The following is an 18,488-nucleotide window of genomic DNA, read 5'->3' on the forward strand; positions in this document are numbered from 1 at the left end:
CTCTTTACAGGTGTCAACCCAAAATGAGTCAAAATGACTCTCTTCAAGGAGTCGTCCTGGGGTCAAGAAAACGACTCCTTTGAAGGAGTCAAAATGACTCTTTTGAATTAACAGTGTAAAGAGACATTTTGCGATGATCAAGTTTATCCAACTTTCGTTTCTTTTGGGTGGCATTGGAGTCATAACAAATGAACAAGGTAATGGTGAATTTCGCTTCATGCATGCATTTATATATCTTTTTTATTTTGATAATATATTATTATTTTATTACCGATGTGTTTTTTCTTGATTTTTTAGTCACAAACACAAGTGTTGCTTCAACTATGATGGTTGTCCCTACAACATCATCACCCTCAATAACAGGTGCTAGCTTTGTTTTTGATTTCTGTTGTGTTAGCGATGTTGCATGTTTATTTTGTTGCTGCATGCTAAGTGGTGATAATGCATGTTCTGATTATTCTTACTGTGTTGGGCCTACATTGTTGTTGTTATTGTGCTGTTTTAATTATCGTGTCTTGTGTTTGCCTGAGTTTCTTTATCTTTATTGTTTTTCTAAAACTTTCACTTTCGAACACACTTGAATTTGATTTTTTAATGATCAAGTCATGTGGTTAAACATTTTTAATTGCGACGTTTTTTCACAAAATGTAGCAAAACTGGCAGAAACGTCCAGTTTAATCTTTTGAAAATCTCAGACTGACTTAGTTACTAAAGTAATAAATCATTTTTCTGTCGTCTGATTTCTTTTATATAATGTATATGTAATATATACAATGATATTATTGGTTACTGTTGTATTGGCATTATGCACTACTTGATTCTAGCTGTGCCACTCCATGCCCTAGATACTCTGGCAGGGGCGTAACTAGATTGATAATTGGGGGGGGGGTGAATATTGATATATTCAGTTCTGCCCGACGGATTTCTTTAGTAAGCTACTGCAATTACAAAAGAAATCCGTAGGGCAGAACTGGATATATGAATATTCACACCCCCCCCCAATTATCGTTCTAGTTACGCCACTGTACTCTGGAATTTTTAAGTTGCTTTGGCTGGGCTTGGTTGTAAAGTATTTTTTGCAAGTTTTTATGGACAATTCTTACACCCTGATTCATAGCGATGCAAACTCTCTGGAGAGGAATTATTATGGCACCATCTCTGGTTTGAACTTGCGTTGGTGGTTGACTTATTTTTTTATCACATGTAAAAATTGCATTGATTTTTTCCTATGGTATTGTCCCTGGTTCCAAAAGGTTGAGTGTGCCTAATGTTTCAACTATATTCCGATGGAATGGATCAGAGGTTGCCTCCCTTGCAAAACAGGGGGCTATATGAAAAGCTTGGCCCCAATTTGTAATAAGGATAGTTATTCTGATTCAAGCGATATTGAGGTAAACAGTTAAAAGTATTTCTTAAAATATATTTTACCTCCATCTTCATTTTCAGCTGCGAAAACACTCGGTGTCCCTACAACATTACTGCCCACGAACACAGGTGAGATGCATTGTTGTTAGAATTTATAATCACCCAGCACCAATAATAATTTTAATAGGGAATGAAAATTAATCGAGGTGAATCAATCAAAGGGACCACAATACGTCGTTTAACTCTTGCATCTCGAAAAACGTAAATCTGAATATATTCTCACCGTTCGCCCCGCTGCACAATACCATAGCTGAAAATAAACTAAGAATGGGGACAAATGATTTTCAGCTTAGAGTAAAGTGCGGCGAGGAGAGGTGTCGCAGCCGAGGGGAGGTGGGTGGGACGAAAATTCCTTCCTGTATATGCAGCCAGGTCGTCTTCGTGGCAAAATGTGAAAATTTGCTGTTTTCCCGGTCTTTTATACCAACCGTGTTTATTCATGCGATTACTCTGATGCTGCTTATATTTGCATTAAGTTTTAACGCATTAATATGGTATTGTTTAGCGAAGCGCCCAGTGAGAATATGAATATATTCTCACCGTTCGCCCCGCTGCACAATACCATAGCTGAAAATAAACTAAGAATGGGGACAAATGATTTTCACGCCCGAGCTTCGCTGGCTCTGAAACAACATTTGATCAATCCTTTCGCGTTTACTGTGCAAATACTCTCTCCAATACTCAGAAAAAATATGAACTTGATATATTATACAAGCGTTATATTATCTAGCATTATGGCAAGGCTTCTTTCAAGGCAAGGCTTGCTTCGAAAGGTTTCTCCAAGTTGCCGCATGCGGGAATCTTGGAGGACGGACGAAGCAGAAGCGCCGGTGGTTAAGATAGAAGAGGTTTGGGTGGGATGCATGACCGCATCCGTTTGGGTGTAATATTGTGCGGTAGCGACACTCCTCCAACCAATGTGTTTAGCTATAGCTTCGTCGGAGGCGCCCAGTAGTGACAACGTTATAGAACAACCTGCCCGGAAGCTGTGGGTGGTCTCGCCTTCATCGAGGTTTAAATTGGAGAGGTACTTCTTTAGACGATTGGTAACAGCCGAGCCAAGAAAAGAGCGTTAGTAACGCAACCTTTGGGGTCCGTGGAGCGAAATAGAAAACCCTGGCGTAGGTTGACGTGCATTCTGTCACACAGGAGGACGTATAACTGAAGGTTAGCGATCGGGGACAGGAGGATGGCGAAGGGGAAGGCTTCACAGCGAACACATGGGTGTGCTTTCCCCGAAGTGTCTTACCGCAGGTGTGGCGATTTAAGAAACCCTCGTTACCAGGCAGACACATGACATTATTCGTTTTCAAGCGTTCTAAATGAGAAACACGATCGCCGGAGTAGAGATCCAGGCAGAAAAAAGGCTAATATCATGTTGTGATAAAGACGCCTTGAATTAATTGCACAATGCCAAAAATTTTGTCAAAGAACAAAGGAACGGGTTGTTTTGGCGTCACTTGTTCTTCGTGGACAGACTTCAGATAATTAGAGACAGTTGGGTGACTAGCTGGGTTACCAAAGCCCACGGAAGGGACATCAGAGCGATCAAGAGGGCCCAGCGATGTAAATATTGCCTTTAACTTGGCTATATAGTTGTCGGTCGTACCTGACGCGAGCCTGGTACGACACTTGCAGGTTGCACGTCCAATAGAGGTACCCAAAAATGGACAGGCGTCCGAGTCAAAACGTTTGTTTAACCTGTTTTATCTTTTCAAATCAGGAAGCGGATCACATCCCCAGTTGAAGCAGAAATCAACGTTTTTGGCTGTGGAAGAGACGCCAAGAATACCTCCTCGTCTTCCTGTAAACGGGACTTCTGACACTCGTACGGCTTTTGGCCTCTGACGGACTGGAGGGATTGGAAGCGAGCGTTGATATTCGGTAAATCTATATATGGAAACGTTTGGTGAATAAACTCGATGGAATGTTTGTTTTGAAATCCACACCGTTGAAATCCACATCGTTAGCATAATGGCATTTGGGGCAACATTCAGCTGGTTTCCACAAACGAGGAACATCACAGTACACGTGCCTGAACAGTACGGAAACGTTAGTATGCAGAAGGGATCCTGAAGACCCACAGGTCCCATGGCAGTGGGCGGGTCCTGAAGCCGAAAATCCTTAATCAGGGAAAAGTAAGACACCAGTAGCGCCCTTTTTCCCAACATGAATAAAGTAGAAAACGATGTTTTAGTAACGGCCACCAGTAGCGCCTGGGTGTAAGATCCGGAACGACGACAGAGAACGGGCAGCGTTGGGTTTGAAGAAACTTTAGAAGCGGACCGATTAGCACAAACGGGGGAAAATCATTGGAGACCGAAAAACGCCTGACTACGCTTGGTAGGGAGAACGTGATCGTAACCACTCTTGTCATGCATGACTGTTTGGTAGTGGTCCTTTTTAACATAACGTGGGGGATCAGTGAGTTTGTCCAAAGAGAAAGGGAGATCTTTAATCCAAAGATTCAAAAATCGAAAGAAAGTGCGCGCCAGGCACATAATTCCGGTGGAGCAAAGCGCAGATGATTTCCCGTAAACAATAAACGTAATCTATAGCTTTAACAAGTACATAATTCATAAACAGTTCTAAACCGTTTTAATACCGCTACCACCAAGACGTAGATTCGCCCCTATTTTGGTCGCCTCAACGAAAAATATAGCTAAGTACTCCCAAATGGGTAATTACGTAAATAAACGTATCATAAATCCACGGCGTGTGTAGAACAATCCGAATCTAAGCCTGGTACGTAACAACGCAGAATATATTTTTTAAAGTTTGTTTGATTTTTACAACATTGAAGTTCGTTTATATGTGTTGCAGAATCTATAAAAATCACAATATTCATCAGGAGCGTAAGTCCGGGTTTACACCGGTCGCAATTCATAGGTGAGCTATATTGCTGGAACACAGGCAGCATTAATCCATACCGCCTCACTAAAGCATTAGAGGTACGTGAAACTTATACCGGTTTGAGGAAAAACGTAAACAATTTTTAAGACTTCAAGGAAAGCACCATGAATTTCTATCGCTGGATCGCAAGCCAGCAATTTTGTTCGTCTCAACTAAATGCAAAAGCGTAAATAAATTGTAAATGGGAAATTGCCTCAACAAAAACTTAAATTCACACCTCTTCTCCAAAAGCGTATGGACTGGTAACCTATACTCGCACACCAACAAATGAAAAGCCGTAAATGAATCTAGACTGGTACAGCAAACGCATCATAAATTACACTGCTGCCCCAAAAGTGCGTAGAAGTAAGTTATATGGCTTCCACAAAAGCATAAATCTAGATTGCATGGTTCAATTCAGCATCGTAAGTCCCTACTGCTTCACCAAAAGCGTTCAGAGGTTGCTTCACCCAAAGCGGAAGTAGATTTAAACCAGTTCAATAAAGCATCTTAATTCATAAACCTATATATCGCTTCACCTAAAGCGTCGACTGGGTAATCTTATATCGCTTCGACAAAAGCGTAAACCAATCTAGGTCAGTTCAATAAAGCAGCGTAAATCTCATAGCGCTTCACCAAAAGCGTAGACTGGGAGGCGTATATCGCTTCAACAAAAGCGTAAATAAATCTAGATTGAGTTCAAGAAAAACATCGTAAATCTATACCGCTTCACCAAAAGCGTAGAGGTACTTATGCCGCTTGGACAAAAAGCATGCGTAAACATTTTATTTATGTATTTTAACCAAATGCAACAAAAGGCCTATAAATTTATATCGCTTAAACGCAAGTGTAGGTAATCTTGGCCATCTCAACAAAGGCGTAATTAAACCGAAGTGGCAAATTGCTTCAACAAAGGTATCATAAATCTAAACCCTTAATTCAAATCAAAAGGAATTTGATGCCGCCTCAACAAAGGCGTAAAGAATGTATATCCTGTACTAGACCAAAGGCAAAAAATTTCCTATATGTCTTTCAAAACGCGGGGAGATATAACAGTGGTATTAGTATACTGAGGAACAACTATAATAATTATAGGATACAAAGCTCCCGCCCTCAACCCGTTACCTAATCTAGCAACAGGCAAGTATGGAAAGGGTTATACACACGAAACGTCGACCCGGTGAGAAGCACGACATCCGACTCAGCCTCTGAACACGGGTATCCCGTCGTAGACAGAATGTAAGGCGTACTAAGAGTGCCTCTCCCGATGAACAGAAAGCAAAGTAGGAATTGCACTACCAGAAGGAAAACGAGACATGTGGACAAATCCCGTAAGCTTTTGAAGGAGGAGCTTAAAAAACCCTGTCCCTTACAACGAAGCTAAGCCTAAAGCACTAACCCTGCCGAGTAAAAACAATACGAAGAGAAACCTGCACTGGGTATACGCGGCTCTTGAGGCTGTACTGGCGGATTTACGGGGTTATTGATCTCGACTGCAATATCGTTTAACTGTACGGCTTGGTGAGGTGGTTGGTGTTCTGCTAAAACCGCATCAATATGCACTGCCAGAGGTTGAACGGCTGGGTCGTCCATATCCAACTTATGGCTCGGCTGCGACACTCCAACAGCAAAAAATTCCTTCCTGTATATGCAGCCAGGTCGTCTTCGTGGCAAAATGTGAAAATTTGCTGTTTTCCCGGTCTTTTATACCAACCGTGTTTATTCATGCGATTACTCTGATGCTGCTTATATTTGCATTAAGTTTTAACGCATTAATATGGTATTGTTTAGCGAAGCGCCCATGCAGTGAGAATATTAATGATAATGAAATAATTTAACATTCATAACCAAATAAAGTGTTCGGTTGCTTTGTTAACTTGAGTACACTAAACTTTTACAGAGCCAAGGAAAAATTTTGACTTGACAATTTGGATTCTTATTGGGGTTTGTACTGCCATTTTATTGCTATTTCTGATACTTCTTGCTCGTGGCATAAAGCGCAAACAACTTGAAAGGAAGCGTAAGGATAAAAGCGAAGTTCAGCCCTTGACAAAGAATGTAAGTAAAAGTTTTCTCAGTTTATCTTTCAAACTACCTGTGGGGAGAACTCTATTCTATTGGGACTAAACTTTAATTGGGAAGCACGTTCCTAATCTTTCAGTTTCTTCAATTATGTCATAAAATTCCCCACTCAAAAGTGACGTACAGATTGTAATGTAACTGAGTCTGAGGCTCTGCTTATTTTTTGTCTATTAGAAATTTTGTCGATTATAAGAAAACTATATTTAAATCTTTATTCTTCAAGGTCAACATAACCTGTAGAGTTCTGTTCAGGAATTTAGAAAATTTTTTAAAAACGTTTTCTAGTTTCTCATTGTTACGAGTCGAATCGATGTGCAGGAGGGACAGAAATCTCATCTTTGTACCTCATCTTTAATAACAATGTTTTATATTTTTGCTAGTGGTTGTTTAAAAAATGTTTCTATTTTCAATTTAGGATGATATTTCTCTACATCGTACCGTTCACCAGGTATATAATTGAGTTGGGCCCAAAATATGGAGTGACAGAAATCAAATTTAATACAGGCTGTAGTAAAAAATACGCCTGTCTATTTCTCAAGAGGTCACGATTGCGACCGAAAATTTACCGATCAACGGTCCATTACTTTCCCGTGATGGACCGGCGTTACTTGCGATCCATTATGGGATGAAAAACAAATTCATTCTAAGAAATATAGCACAAAGAAACGCTAAAAGGCAGATTAAATTGCTATTGAAATTAATAAGATGGCTCCGGATGGTTTTAGGTAAACCCAATAATGCAACGTTTTGTTTTCGTTTTTTTTAAATGCGTACTAGGTTACTTATGAACGGAATCATGCATTTCTTGTTTGTTTCAAGTGCAAGACTTATGCCATATAATAAACCCTTTATTAACCTTGCTTGCTTGGGCTTTACTGAGAAATCAATATCGGACCTCCGTCTTTTTGTACAAACCTCGTCCTACGGGCTCGCCGTCTGTACAAAGAGACCTCGGTCCAATATTTCTTTCTCGGTAAAGGCCGAGCGAGCGAGGTTATAAGAAGTTAATGGTTATTAATTGTTTATTATTATTAAATGCCAAGTTAATAAAACATGACTCTCACTGAGGAAGATAATGATCAATTGTTATATAGGTGCTGTGTATTTTATATGTGATTTGTTCATTCGCAGTCACATGACTTTAAATAAATGCAATGTTTCCCGCCAGGGGAACCCTAGGTAGCCCAAAGGTATTTGTGTTTTAATCTAAAGCGTCCATCCAGTTTAATATCGCGGTCTGTGACGTAAACACCAATTGCTATATTTGTATTATAATAAGATAAGGTTGGCAACTAAATATAAATTAACCACGTACACCCTCAAAACTATCGACAAAAAACATTGAAAATATGCAACATAACTCACAAAAAACATCATAACAATAAAATTTGATGTTTTTAATTGCTCCCCAGTACATTTTCTTGTTGAAAACAACTCTAGAAATACGAAAAATTTAGCGATACTTTTCGTGTTGCCATGAATTTTTTCGCCGTAACGATGCGGGATGTCTTTTGCCTAGCACTGGTTTTCGATTCAAATGGCGAAGCAGCGACCTCATTGGCTGTTAAAATTGGCGAATAATTAAATTGGTGTTCGCCAATTTTAACAGCCAATGAGGTCGCTGCCACAGAATACCTTACAGAAGTGGAACTCCTGTACTTTTTTCGTAAGTGTGATTCGTCACTTAGCAAGTGCATTTTTTTGAGGCTGTCACCCCCCTGCCAATACTAAATATGGCTTGATTTTAGACATTGGCAGGGGGGTGACTACCTCAAAAAAATGCACTTGCTAAGTGACGAATCATGACGAATCACACTTACGAAAAAATAGTATAGAGTTCCACTTCTGGTAGGTATTCTGTGTCGCTGCTTCGCCATTTGAATCGAAAACCAGTGCTAGGCAAAAGACATCCCGCATCGTTACGGCGAAAAAATTCATGGCAACACGAAAAGTATCGCTAAATTTTTCGTATTTCTAGAGTTGTTTTCAACAAGAAAATGTACTGGGGAGCAATTAAAAACATCAAATTTTATTGTTATGATGTTTTTTGTGAGTTATGTTGCATATTTTCAATGTTTTTTGTCGATAGTTTTGAGGGTGTACGTGGTTAATTTATATTTAGTTGCCAACCTTATCTTATTATAATACAAATATAGCAATTGGTGTTTACGTCACAGACCGCGATATTAAACTGGATGGACGCTTTAGATTAAAACACAAATACCTTTGGGCTACCTAGGGGGGAACAAGTCAAAAATTGTTGCCCGCATATTGTCATAACAAAGTGAATTTTTTTTAAATGAAATTGTTGTGTAACATGTATGTTTTTGTTCCTATATAACAAAACACTTAATGTAAACTACCTCGGGAAATAGTTAGTTTTGTTTCTCTTGAGTCTCAATGACAATGTTAACTTTCTTTCCCTCGAGGAACATTCAGACTCTTGGGAAAACAAAACTCACCATTTCCCTCGGGAGCATACATTAAATGTATAGTATTTGAAAATTTTGCGATAAATATCAAGGAATCAACTTATCATAGAACTATGTTATAGGTAATCCCATTTTTATTATGGAAAAAACTGTTAAATTTTTTTAGGAAGACGACATAAAAGTTACAGCCATGTCGAACTTTTCGGAAGAAGTACTGGTTCATTCAACTTCTGCTGTTCCTAATAAAGGAGTTATTTCATCTAAAGTGGATAGTCTGGAACAATCTGGTTCAAAATCAAAATATTTCCTTAGCAATTACAACAGCGTGGCTTTGGAAAATGAGGACAATCCAATGTGCACGTTGAAGGAAGATCTCTGTAAAAGTAATTATGATTTCTCATAATTTCGCACCACAAAACACCACCCCGCAAAACATCTCACCGATACCAAAACAGAACACACCACGCACGCCATATACCTCACAATCACACAGTGGCGGATCTGGGGGTGTGCAGAATAAATTACTACAGTTTAAAATCGGAATCGCATTGGTAGATTTTAATGTAAAAAATATTCTTTTCAAATCTATAACCAATAGAGTATTTATTAAGGCGTTTTGATTTAAAATTAAGCTGTGTAATTTATTCTGCACACCCCTAGATCCGCCACTGCAATCACATAACATCACACCATGCACACATGCCAACCACACAACGCCATACTACACTACACTACCCCACACAACACGATTTATACGATTTCTCGAAAAAAGTACGACTTTTGAAAAGAAAAATTAATGGAATCGCCTTACAGATTAATTGCCAAACAAAAACTCTATACAGACACTGCTACTCTAGAATTCCCTGCAGTGCACATTTCTCTAGACACTTCCTCAAAATCTTTTTTTGCACACCACGCATTTCTTATCTTATTTTTGCTTTTTTGGCCATATCATTTTTAGCTGATGACAAGGACCCAAAACGCACCTATGAAAAAGTAAGTCGAATGAGCTACATAATTTTTAACGGTCACGAGTAGGAATCAACAAATTCAATTTCTTTATCGGAAACGTTATAATTATATTGCTTGCAAAAAGAGACTGAGGTCAAATCTGACGCTATCATAACGAATCGTGCGGACCTCGTACTCAGCAATGAAGGACAAGGGGACTATAATTTACTCACCGACCTGCCAGGATACCAGGATAAGCTGAAACCGATGTACGGACCGCGCAACGATACTTAAGGGATTGAACGTACGAAACTCGCAAATGTTGGCGTGATTCAAACGCAGTATGATTTCTCGGGCAAAATCAACCCCGGTTATCGTTGAAGATAATGAAATTGCGTTCACTAGGAATAGCCGCGGCTCCCCTATACTCCGCTGCACCAAGACATTCATAATATAGTATTGCGATAAATGCTGTTATAAATGTCCTGCTGAATCGATGAATTGAATCCTTCAAATGTATTTAGCAACATGATTCGCGCTAAGGAAGATGCTGGTTTATATATAGTTTGATAGTTTTGCGAAAAATCTGAGGCAATTAGCCAGCTGCCCAATCACAATTCATTTTGGGCAAAATCTGAGGGCCAAAACACGTTTTGCAGGAAGATGTTCAACGTTCAACTCCTGAACGCGATGTTTCAGTGGGAATGAGTTTAAGGAAGACGTCTACCGCCAAAAATGTCTTGGATGAATATGACCCTGTTATTACTTATGGACCTACTAATGCTGGAAGTCGGTTTCGATCTGGGTCCATATTGGGTCATCCCCACAACAATTTAAACAGCATAGCTGAGGACAATGAGCAAATTACAGTGTGTAAGTTAATTGAAGGACATGCAATTTCTGTGAGAGTAATATTATCATCTCAAATTAAACAAATTCGACTTTTAACCGGGCAAAATTTTTGGGTGCTCTCCTAAGACTTCAGAAGTAAAGATTCTAAACTGATCGCACCACGCACCTCTCTAAACTCCGATCCCCAACAGCGAAAATGGGTTTCCTCGATTTGCAAATTCCTGTTCTCATTTTACCCTTTGTACCTTTCACTTTCAGCTGAAGACGGGACCGCAAAACTCGCCAAAGAACAAGTAAGTTTGAATCAAAGGTGTGGTCCCACCCCCATTGCATGTGATTGTTATTTCGTATGCGTAGCGGGAAAACCCGGCTTGTTTTATAAAACTCTTCAACAGTAGTTTCAATTGAATACTCTAATAAAAAGTATGGAAGAGCTTGGAAAATGGAATTTTAAAAAGGAAATGTTAACGCTGCTTAACCACGCGGTATATGCATAAAATCTGCAAATTGTATGACATCCGAAAGACTGGGTCATTTTTATATGTTATACTATAACTATATAATATTATAGCTTAGAACTATAATTATTATTAATTTTATGTCCGTCTATCGTTGCCCATGCGTAATCATAAGTTTTATGGCTAAAATTTTTTGGTGATTTGTGTTTTGCACTAAGTTCATCCAAGCCAATACACTGTAATTTAGTACCGAAATTGGTTGGATTTTAAACAAATGATATTCCTGTTTGTTAATCAGGATAACTCTTTTCCATGTGACTCTGTGGTGTCGACAAATCCTAGTCCTGATCGAAGTAGCTACGTTGGTGAAATGAAAGAAATTGTGAGTTTTTTAATAAAAAAATAATATAACAGTTGTAAACACAGCCTGGTATAGTAAGTGGCTCCCCATCCAGACCGCATCGTAATAAATAGTTTGATAGTTTGAATATGTTATTATAATGATTATAAATATTTTTGATATTAGGCGAGATCGTATTCCATTGGTTCTGGTCCCAATGTTGGTTCCAGATATAATTCCACCAATAGTCAACTCAGTGATGTTGGTGAAAATGTGAGCTACCATTTCACAAGATTATCTAATCATATTTTTCTGTTAATAGTAATATTTATGAGATTTAAAACGGTTGAAAGGTATGGATCTAATGAGTGCGTGCAACTAAAACGATATGACATATAATGATATTTTGCCATCGACAAAATTTAAACCTTCTTAAACATATTGTTATACCTTTCATCACAAATGGTGGCTGTATTTGTGCGGCCCTTTAAAGTTATGTGTTAATTGGAAGAATATTCGCGCTCCTTGCAATAAACGACTAAAGATAAATTCCTCATGCAAATTATCGTTATTCTTTGCATGCTTATAGATTTTATGGTTTAAGATTTTTGATTCAAAAATTTTGAAGACAGTTAGACAACCTTCTCTGAATCAGCTGTATACACAGTCAGTAGTAAAGTAGTAATACATTGGCTTTCTTTTCACTCGGCGAGATCTTATTCTATTGATTCCGAATATCATACTGGATCTAGATCAATTTCAAGAAATCGCGCATTCAGTGAAGTTGGTAGAAATGTGAGCATTAATACAATATCCAGTGTACAGACTTACATAATTATGTCAGTAAATGCACAACATGGACGTGATCCTGAATAGTAACTAGGACCTTAGCCAAATTGCATCATAAAGTTTAGGATTTCTCTCAACCAATCCTATAATTATATAGTTCAGTAGTTTCAATATGTTATAATTTATTATAAACATGTTCTTAAAATTAGGTGAGATAACTATACCCAATCCATAACCAATGGAATAGGTTACATCGTTTGGAATATGTCATGAACTTTGTCGGATTAATGCATCATTCCACCCCAATAGCGACTATAATAGATGATTTTCGACATAGATTAATCTATCGTCCTCCAGACAGATAATTGTTAGGATTTCTTTTGAGAAACACTATATAAATTATGTAGTTTAGAAGTTTCAATATGTTGTGATTAATTATACCCTTTTCTTGAAATTAGGTGAGATTGTATTCGACTAGTTCTGGTTCTGGTTCTAATATTGGTTCGAGATGTAATTCAACTAATAGCAAATTGAGTGACAGTGATATTAGTGAAAATGTGAGCATTAATTAATACAATTGACGTGATGGTAACTGGGACCTCAACCAAACTGCATCATAAATTTTAAGCCGGATTTCTCTCAACCAAAAATATAATTATATGTACTTCTGTGGGCATTGCCGGTATATTTTGCGGGCTAAAACTATAAATTTGCCGCGCTGAAATATATCAGTTTGATCTTAGCCAATCTAAATCATTGCATAATTTTTTATACAAAAATTGCCCTTTAATTATAAGTTAATATAATAGTAATACAGTTGATGTTCTTGGGCATAAATGTGTTTTTGGCCCCCTACAGAACACATTTTTAAAATGAGTTCAGAGTCTGATGAAAAACATAATTTATACCCGCGAACATCAACTCTATTGTTATATTATTATATGGTTCAGTAGTTTCAATATGTTATAATTTAATATTAGGTGAGATCCTACTCAATTGGTTCTGATCCTAATATCGGTTCAAGATGTAATTCAACTAATAGCAAATTCGGTGACGGAAGTTTGAATATATATGTTATGATTAATTATACCCTTTTCTTTGAATTAGGTGAGATCGTATTCAACTAGTTCCGGTTCTAATATTGGTTCTAGATGTAATTCAACTAACAGCAGACTCAATGACAGTGGTGTGGGTGAAAATGTGAGCATTTAACACGATTGTATATATATATATATATATATATATATATATATATATATATATATATATATATATATATATATATATATATACTCGAAATCTAATTAGAATTGCATATGTTGTGTAATATGATTGAAATCCCATGCAAATCTAGTCATATGCATTTCTAATTAGACTTCGAGTATCTATCTATCTATCTATCTGCGGCCAACGTTTTTGCAAATGGGTGTATATATATATATATAATTATATATATATATATATATATATATATATATATATATATATATATACAAACTCCAAAAGCGATCTAGATCGACAACATAGATGTTTATCCAACTTGAATATACGATTCTCATGCTAACAGGGTCCGCATTATAATTTCCAGGATTGCTTTAACTGACACTATATACTATAATTCATAGTTTAAATATGCGGTTATAACTCGTTATATACGTTCTTAGAAGTAGGTGAGATCTGATTCAATTGGTTCGCGTCTAAATATTGGTTCTAGGTGTAATTCAACAAATAATGAACTCACCGGATTTCAATTTCTGAAAAACGTTGGCATGAAATTGATCCGTTTAACCATTGGTTGTCCAGTAAAGCTTTGGAATTTTTTTTAACTATAATTGATTTTATAGTACAGCATTTTCTTATGTAATATATTATTATATTAGATAAATTGTAATTTTATTTAAAATACTTAATTTTATTTATTAATTCTATTTATATCCATAACGGAATTATTTAGCGGCTTATATAGAAATACGAGAGCTGCTTAGTTCTTTGCTAAAATGTTAAATTTCATGTTTTTGCTTCTCGTTTATACTTAACATTTAAGGGCAATTTTTTGACTTCTTTTATCAATTTAAAATAACAAAAAAATTAAAATTTACCTATTTAGGATGATCCAGACGATTCAATACTGATCTCGAGACTCCTTGCTCCCCCATTACCAGATGTAAAATTTGAAAGTAAAAATACCCGAAGTAAACCTGTGTCATCCAGCGATGCAACCACGTCGTTATCTCACGCAAAACGTTTCCGTAAAAAACGCGTCTTCAAGTTTTACAATAATGATGATACCGCTAAGAAAAGTGAGTACAAAAGAAAACGCATTAGGCCGTAATAAATATTTCTATATTAATTCTTATTCAATATTGTCGGCAGCTCTTGATACATTATAGTGGAAGAATTATTCATGTATATATATAACTAGCAATTTGGCTATATAAATCAAAACATTTAACTCGTTTCTCGAAGAATTTATTTTCGATTTATTAAGCGATACTTTAAGATCTTCCGATTACTCTAGCACTCGAGCACTTCCGAAAATCTTTGATTTAACTGTTGGGAGTTTTTGAAAAAAATATTTAATGAAACTTGAATGCGGTGTTAAATTGAAATATTTAAAACACAATAATTAGCCATTAATTCACACGGTGCAAGTTTGAGAAATGCTTTATCAGCTATAAAATCTCTGATTCTGTTAATAATTTGATGCATGTTTATTAAGACCGCTTGGCAGATCGATCGAACGTTTCATTTATAGGTCAATACGTAAATAATGTTAACTTTTTTATGATACAACCCGTATATCTCACTCTAGCACGAGCAAATTTAGCAAAGAAGCTCATCACCACTGATGGAGGTGTCATCAAGTTGAAAGACGTCATTCTTCGAATCAATGCTGGTTGCTTGGACGAAGATACAGAAATTACTTTAAGAATAGACGACCAACGCGTTGATCGAAAGTCTCTGTTCGACTTAGGTTTAATTAAAGGGGCTTCGAATGTGGTTGAATTTCTTCCCAATGGCTTGAAATTCTTGAAACCGGCTGATCTTATGTTTAAACATGAAAGGACCGTGTCCGATATTGAATTGTTCATCCTGCGTGGCTCTTACAACTGCAATTATTGGAGAACCGTTTGGGAACTGGTAGCCGGTGATATTGCAGAGAACACAAAAGAAGGCTTTGTTAATGCGAAAATTGAAGGGTTTTCTTTCTATTTCTTTATATCGGCGACGCGCGGGATGTTAGCTAGTCTTTTGAGTCACCTCAATTACTCATTCTCCTGCTATGCCTATGCTTTGTATCGACGAAAGCCTGCACATAATGAACTGATAGACATTTTAGTCGTCTTGGTGAGTGAATTCGTCGATGACAAGGGCGAAGAAAACATTAAACAGTTAAAAGATCTTTACCAAGCAAAATACATTAAAAGTGAGAAAGGAACAGCGAAACGGCTTGGAACAGATCGCCGTCTTCAAATGTGTTTAGATTTCCAGGAATACAAAGGCGGACCGTTTTCGTTTTTTGTAGACCAAGGACAGCTAGATTCCATCGGTTATGTAATCGACCATTTCAAGGGAGTCCCCATTAAATATCCAGCAAAAGGAACAATTACTATACATGAAGTGCTTTCCGAAGAAAATTCAGCAGCTGAAAGTGGTCTTCCGTGGGTGCTAAGAATCGATGAAGAACAACAAAATGCTAAAAAAGATGAAATAATTGGTAAATAATCTTGCTTATTTTATAACAGTACTTGAATTTACTGTGCTTTTATGTCTCATCCTAATCCGGGTTCACGATTACTTATTTAGTCCAACCAATACCGACAGATACAGAACCACCAGGTATTTCTTTTACTTAAATATACACACCTCACCGTCTTGCGCATTTTAACGTCGTGCATCTAAAATGTTGAAAAAATGCTAAATCGATATTCATGCATTGCAGGAATTTAGCTAAATATGTTCGTACTTAAATTTTCACAAACTGGATTTCCAATAAAACCAAGTCCAGCCGCGACAATTTCAAAGTCATCTTCAGACGCAATGAAACATATTACTTTGCTTAAACTGTTTTATATTAACTTTAGCGGGCATTGCGGTATATTTTGCGGGCTAAAATTATAAATTTGCCGCGCTGAAATATATCAGTTTGGCTCGTTGAGGTGCTGATCTTAGCCAATCTGAATCTTATATATATTATCCCCGAGCCGGTGCGGAGCACCGTGCGAGGGTACTAATTCCGCCCAGAAATTAGGAATTACACCCGGGACCCGGGAGAACATAGCGGAATCCAAAGTCGCCTAAATTTGGACCATGGACGTTGAATGGTCATGGTAGTTGTGCGCGTGCGTGAAATTTGAACGAAGAAAGAACGGTCGTCTACAACTTGCTGATTGGTTAAGACAAAAAGAGAGCATGCATGATATCAACTATAAAGACAAAAAGAGAGCATGCATGATATTCCCTTGTTGTCAAGTGTAATATTTAGACTTCACAACTGAAATAAAGTATAAGTATAAAGTAACACAGTTTAATGATATACAGTTGTGGAACTCGCGGCGGAACCCTTTGATGTTGCTGTCCCCCTGCCTACGCCATTCCACGCACCACGCAAATTGCTCTGGCAAGTGTATTTTGACTCTAAAGTAAGGGAAAAAGGTGTTCGAAAGACGAAAAATGTTAATATTTTAAAGCTGGCTCTATCGATCTCCATTTTTGCGCCTAAATTTTAAAAACAAACGGTAAATGGTTGTTTTTTTGTAAAAAATATATGCGTTAGGTTAAAGAGGTAAGAAATACAAGCGCGAATGATTTTCTTTATAAATATCAAGCTGATTGCTAGCATCGTCGCCGATTATAAATTAGGCAGTTATTTTTTCATCCAGAAAACATCTGAGCTGATCTTAAAAAAAGCATGATTGATGTGTTAATATTACAATTCAAACACACGAAAAAAATCTTTGAAAATAATTTATTGTGCCATAAAACTAGCAAAAACTACATGTTTTTTATTCGAATCTTGAACTTGAATTCAAAGGATTTACAATAAACAAATGCAACTTTCACCTATATAATTATACAATACTTTTTACATGAGTATAAATCCAACTTCACACACAAATGGTAAATGCTAACAGATATTAATTTCAGTTCATACATGATTGTAATATTCATGAAGGACATGCAAATCGATTTCCAATCTAATCTAAAATTAATTATGCAATTCTGTGTGGTTTCTATGAGAAGATTGAAAGCTATTTTCCAATTTTTGGATGTGAATATTTAATGAAAAATATAAATATTTTGTGCTATGAAACTATAATATGATGATGAATGTGTCCTAACCTTCCCTTTTACATGGAGTTTTAATGTTGTAGAATTAACCTTGCATGGATAGATTCAAGAACAAGGCTTTTTGTTCAGATAATTTACATGAATGAATTTAGACCAAGCCTAAATAATTTGAAAAAAGGTAATATAAAAGCTTACCTATATATGAATAACATAAATTTCTTATACTGATATGCAAGCTATAATTCTAGAACCATTGTCTAACCTTGCTGCTGCTGCTGCTGCTGCTAGATAATTCAGTTCTAGAATTTCCATTGGTACCGGCCCAAAGAGGGTCCGAAGAGTCCAAAGTGAAATAATAATACGCATAGGAGACAACATAGGGTTCACAAATATCAGTAAACTGCGTATACGTTGTAAAGCATTTTTTTATAGCCATCTAACTTTCTATCTTGAACTGTTGAACAGTAGAACTCAATGTCTTGATATGTCATCTGCTCAAAGTTAACTTTGAGAGATTGTTTTGTCATCTAGAAAAAAATATGACTGTATGTTGGCGAAATATAGTCATATAGACCTACATTTATTATATGAAATACCAAACCTTCAATTTTTACCTGGCAGTTCTTCTGGCAAGCTTCGTGTGAAAATCGCACTCCTCGTAGTTGTATATTTCCCGTTTTTTTCCGTTTTAATTCGTATTATCGCAGTCATTTTTAATCCAAAAGGAGCAATGTCGGATGGATAAATAAAATTTGTCAAAAAACGAAGAGCAAAAGACCCATGGCTTTAAAATTGCATTTTTTCTGCTAAAAAATCTAATTTTCCTTATTAAAAAGTGTAAAAACACTTGCCAGAGCTTAGCGCATGCGCATTAAAAATAGGGGGACAAGATTTGCCGCGAGTTCCACCTCTGTGTAGTGCTCTGTGATGATATCGTCAGCATTTTAACCGTTATTTTGCAAACTATTTTTTAAA

The 18,488-nt window shown here is 36.8% G+C and overlaps 1 protein-coding gene across 1 annotated transcript in view; it reads left to right on the forward strand.

Annotated features, from left to right (window-relative positions):
• The window catches only part of LOC114527037, a 30,360-nt gene that overhangs the window by 7,968 nt on the left and 3,904 nt on the right, over nucleotides 1-18,488 (forward strand). Inside the window, exons 4-19 of the mRNA XM_028548611.1 lie at nucleotides 11-197; nucleotides 298-363; nucleotides 1,447-1,494; nucleotides 6,218-6,375; nucleotides 6,815-6,847; nucleotides 8,998-9,214; nucleotides 9,793-9,827; nucleotides 10,442-10,655; nucleotides 10,893-10,927; nucleotides 11,391-11,474; nucleotides 11,619-11,705; nucleotides 12,680-12,778; nucleotides 13,329-13,421; nucleotides 14,329-14,521; nucleotides 15,034-15,939; nucleotides 16,029-16,061. Of these exons, the coding sequence (XP_028404412.1) occupies nucleotides 134-197; nucleotides 298-363; nucleotides 1,447-1,494; nucleotides 6,218-6,375; nucleotides 6,815-6,847; nucleotides 8,998-9,214; nucleotides 9,793-9,827; nucleotides 10,442-10,655; nucleotides 10,893-10,927; nucleotides 11,391-11,474; nucleotides 11,619-11,705; nucleotides 12,680-12,778; nucleotides 13,329-13,421; nucleotides 14,329-14,521; nucleotides 15,034-15,939; nucleotides 16,029-16,061 (2,365 nt within the window). The 5' untranslated portion in view covers nucleotides 11-133. The remainder of the gene's footprint in view (nucleotides 1-10; nucleotides 198-297; nucleotides 364-1,446; nucleotides 1,495-6,217; nucleotides 6,376-6,814; nucleotides 6,848-8,997; nucleotides 9,215-9,792; nucleotides 9,828-10,441; nucleotides 10,656-10,892; nucleotides 10,928-11,390; nucleotides 11,475-11,618; nucleotides 11,706-12,679; nucleotides 12,779-13,328; nucleotides 13,422-14,328; nucleotides 14,522-15,033; nucleotides 15,940-16,028; nucleotides 16,062-18,488) is intronic.

The sequence above is a fragment of the Dendronephthya gigantea genome, unplaced genomic scaffold (genome assembly GCF_004324835.1).
Source record: "Dendronephthya gigantea isolate DGI-Jeju-01 unplaced genomic scaffold, DenGig_1.0 000042F, whole genome shotgun sequence".
NCBI classification, from domain to species: domain Eukaryota; kingdom Metazoa; phylum Cnidaria; class Anthozoa; order Malacalcyonacea; family Nephtheidae; genus Dendronephthya; species Dendronephthya gigantea.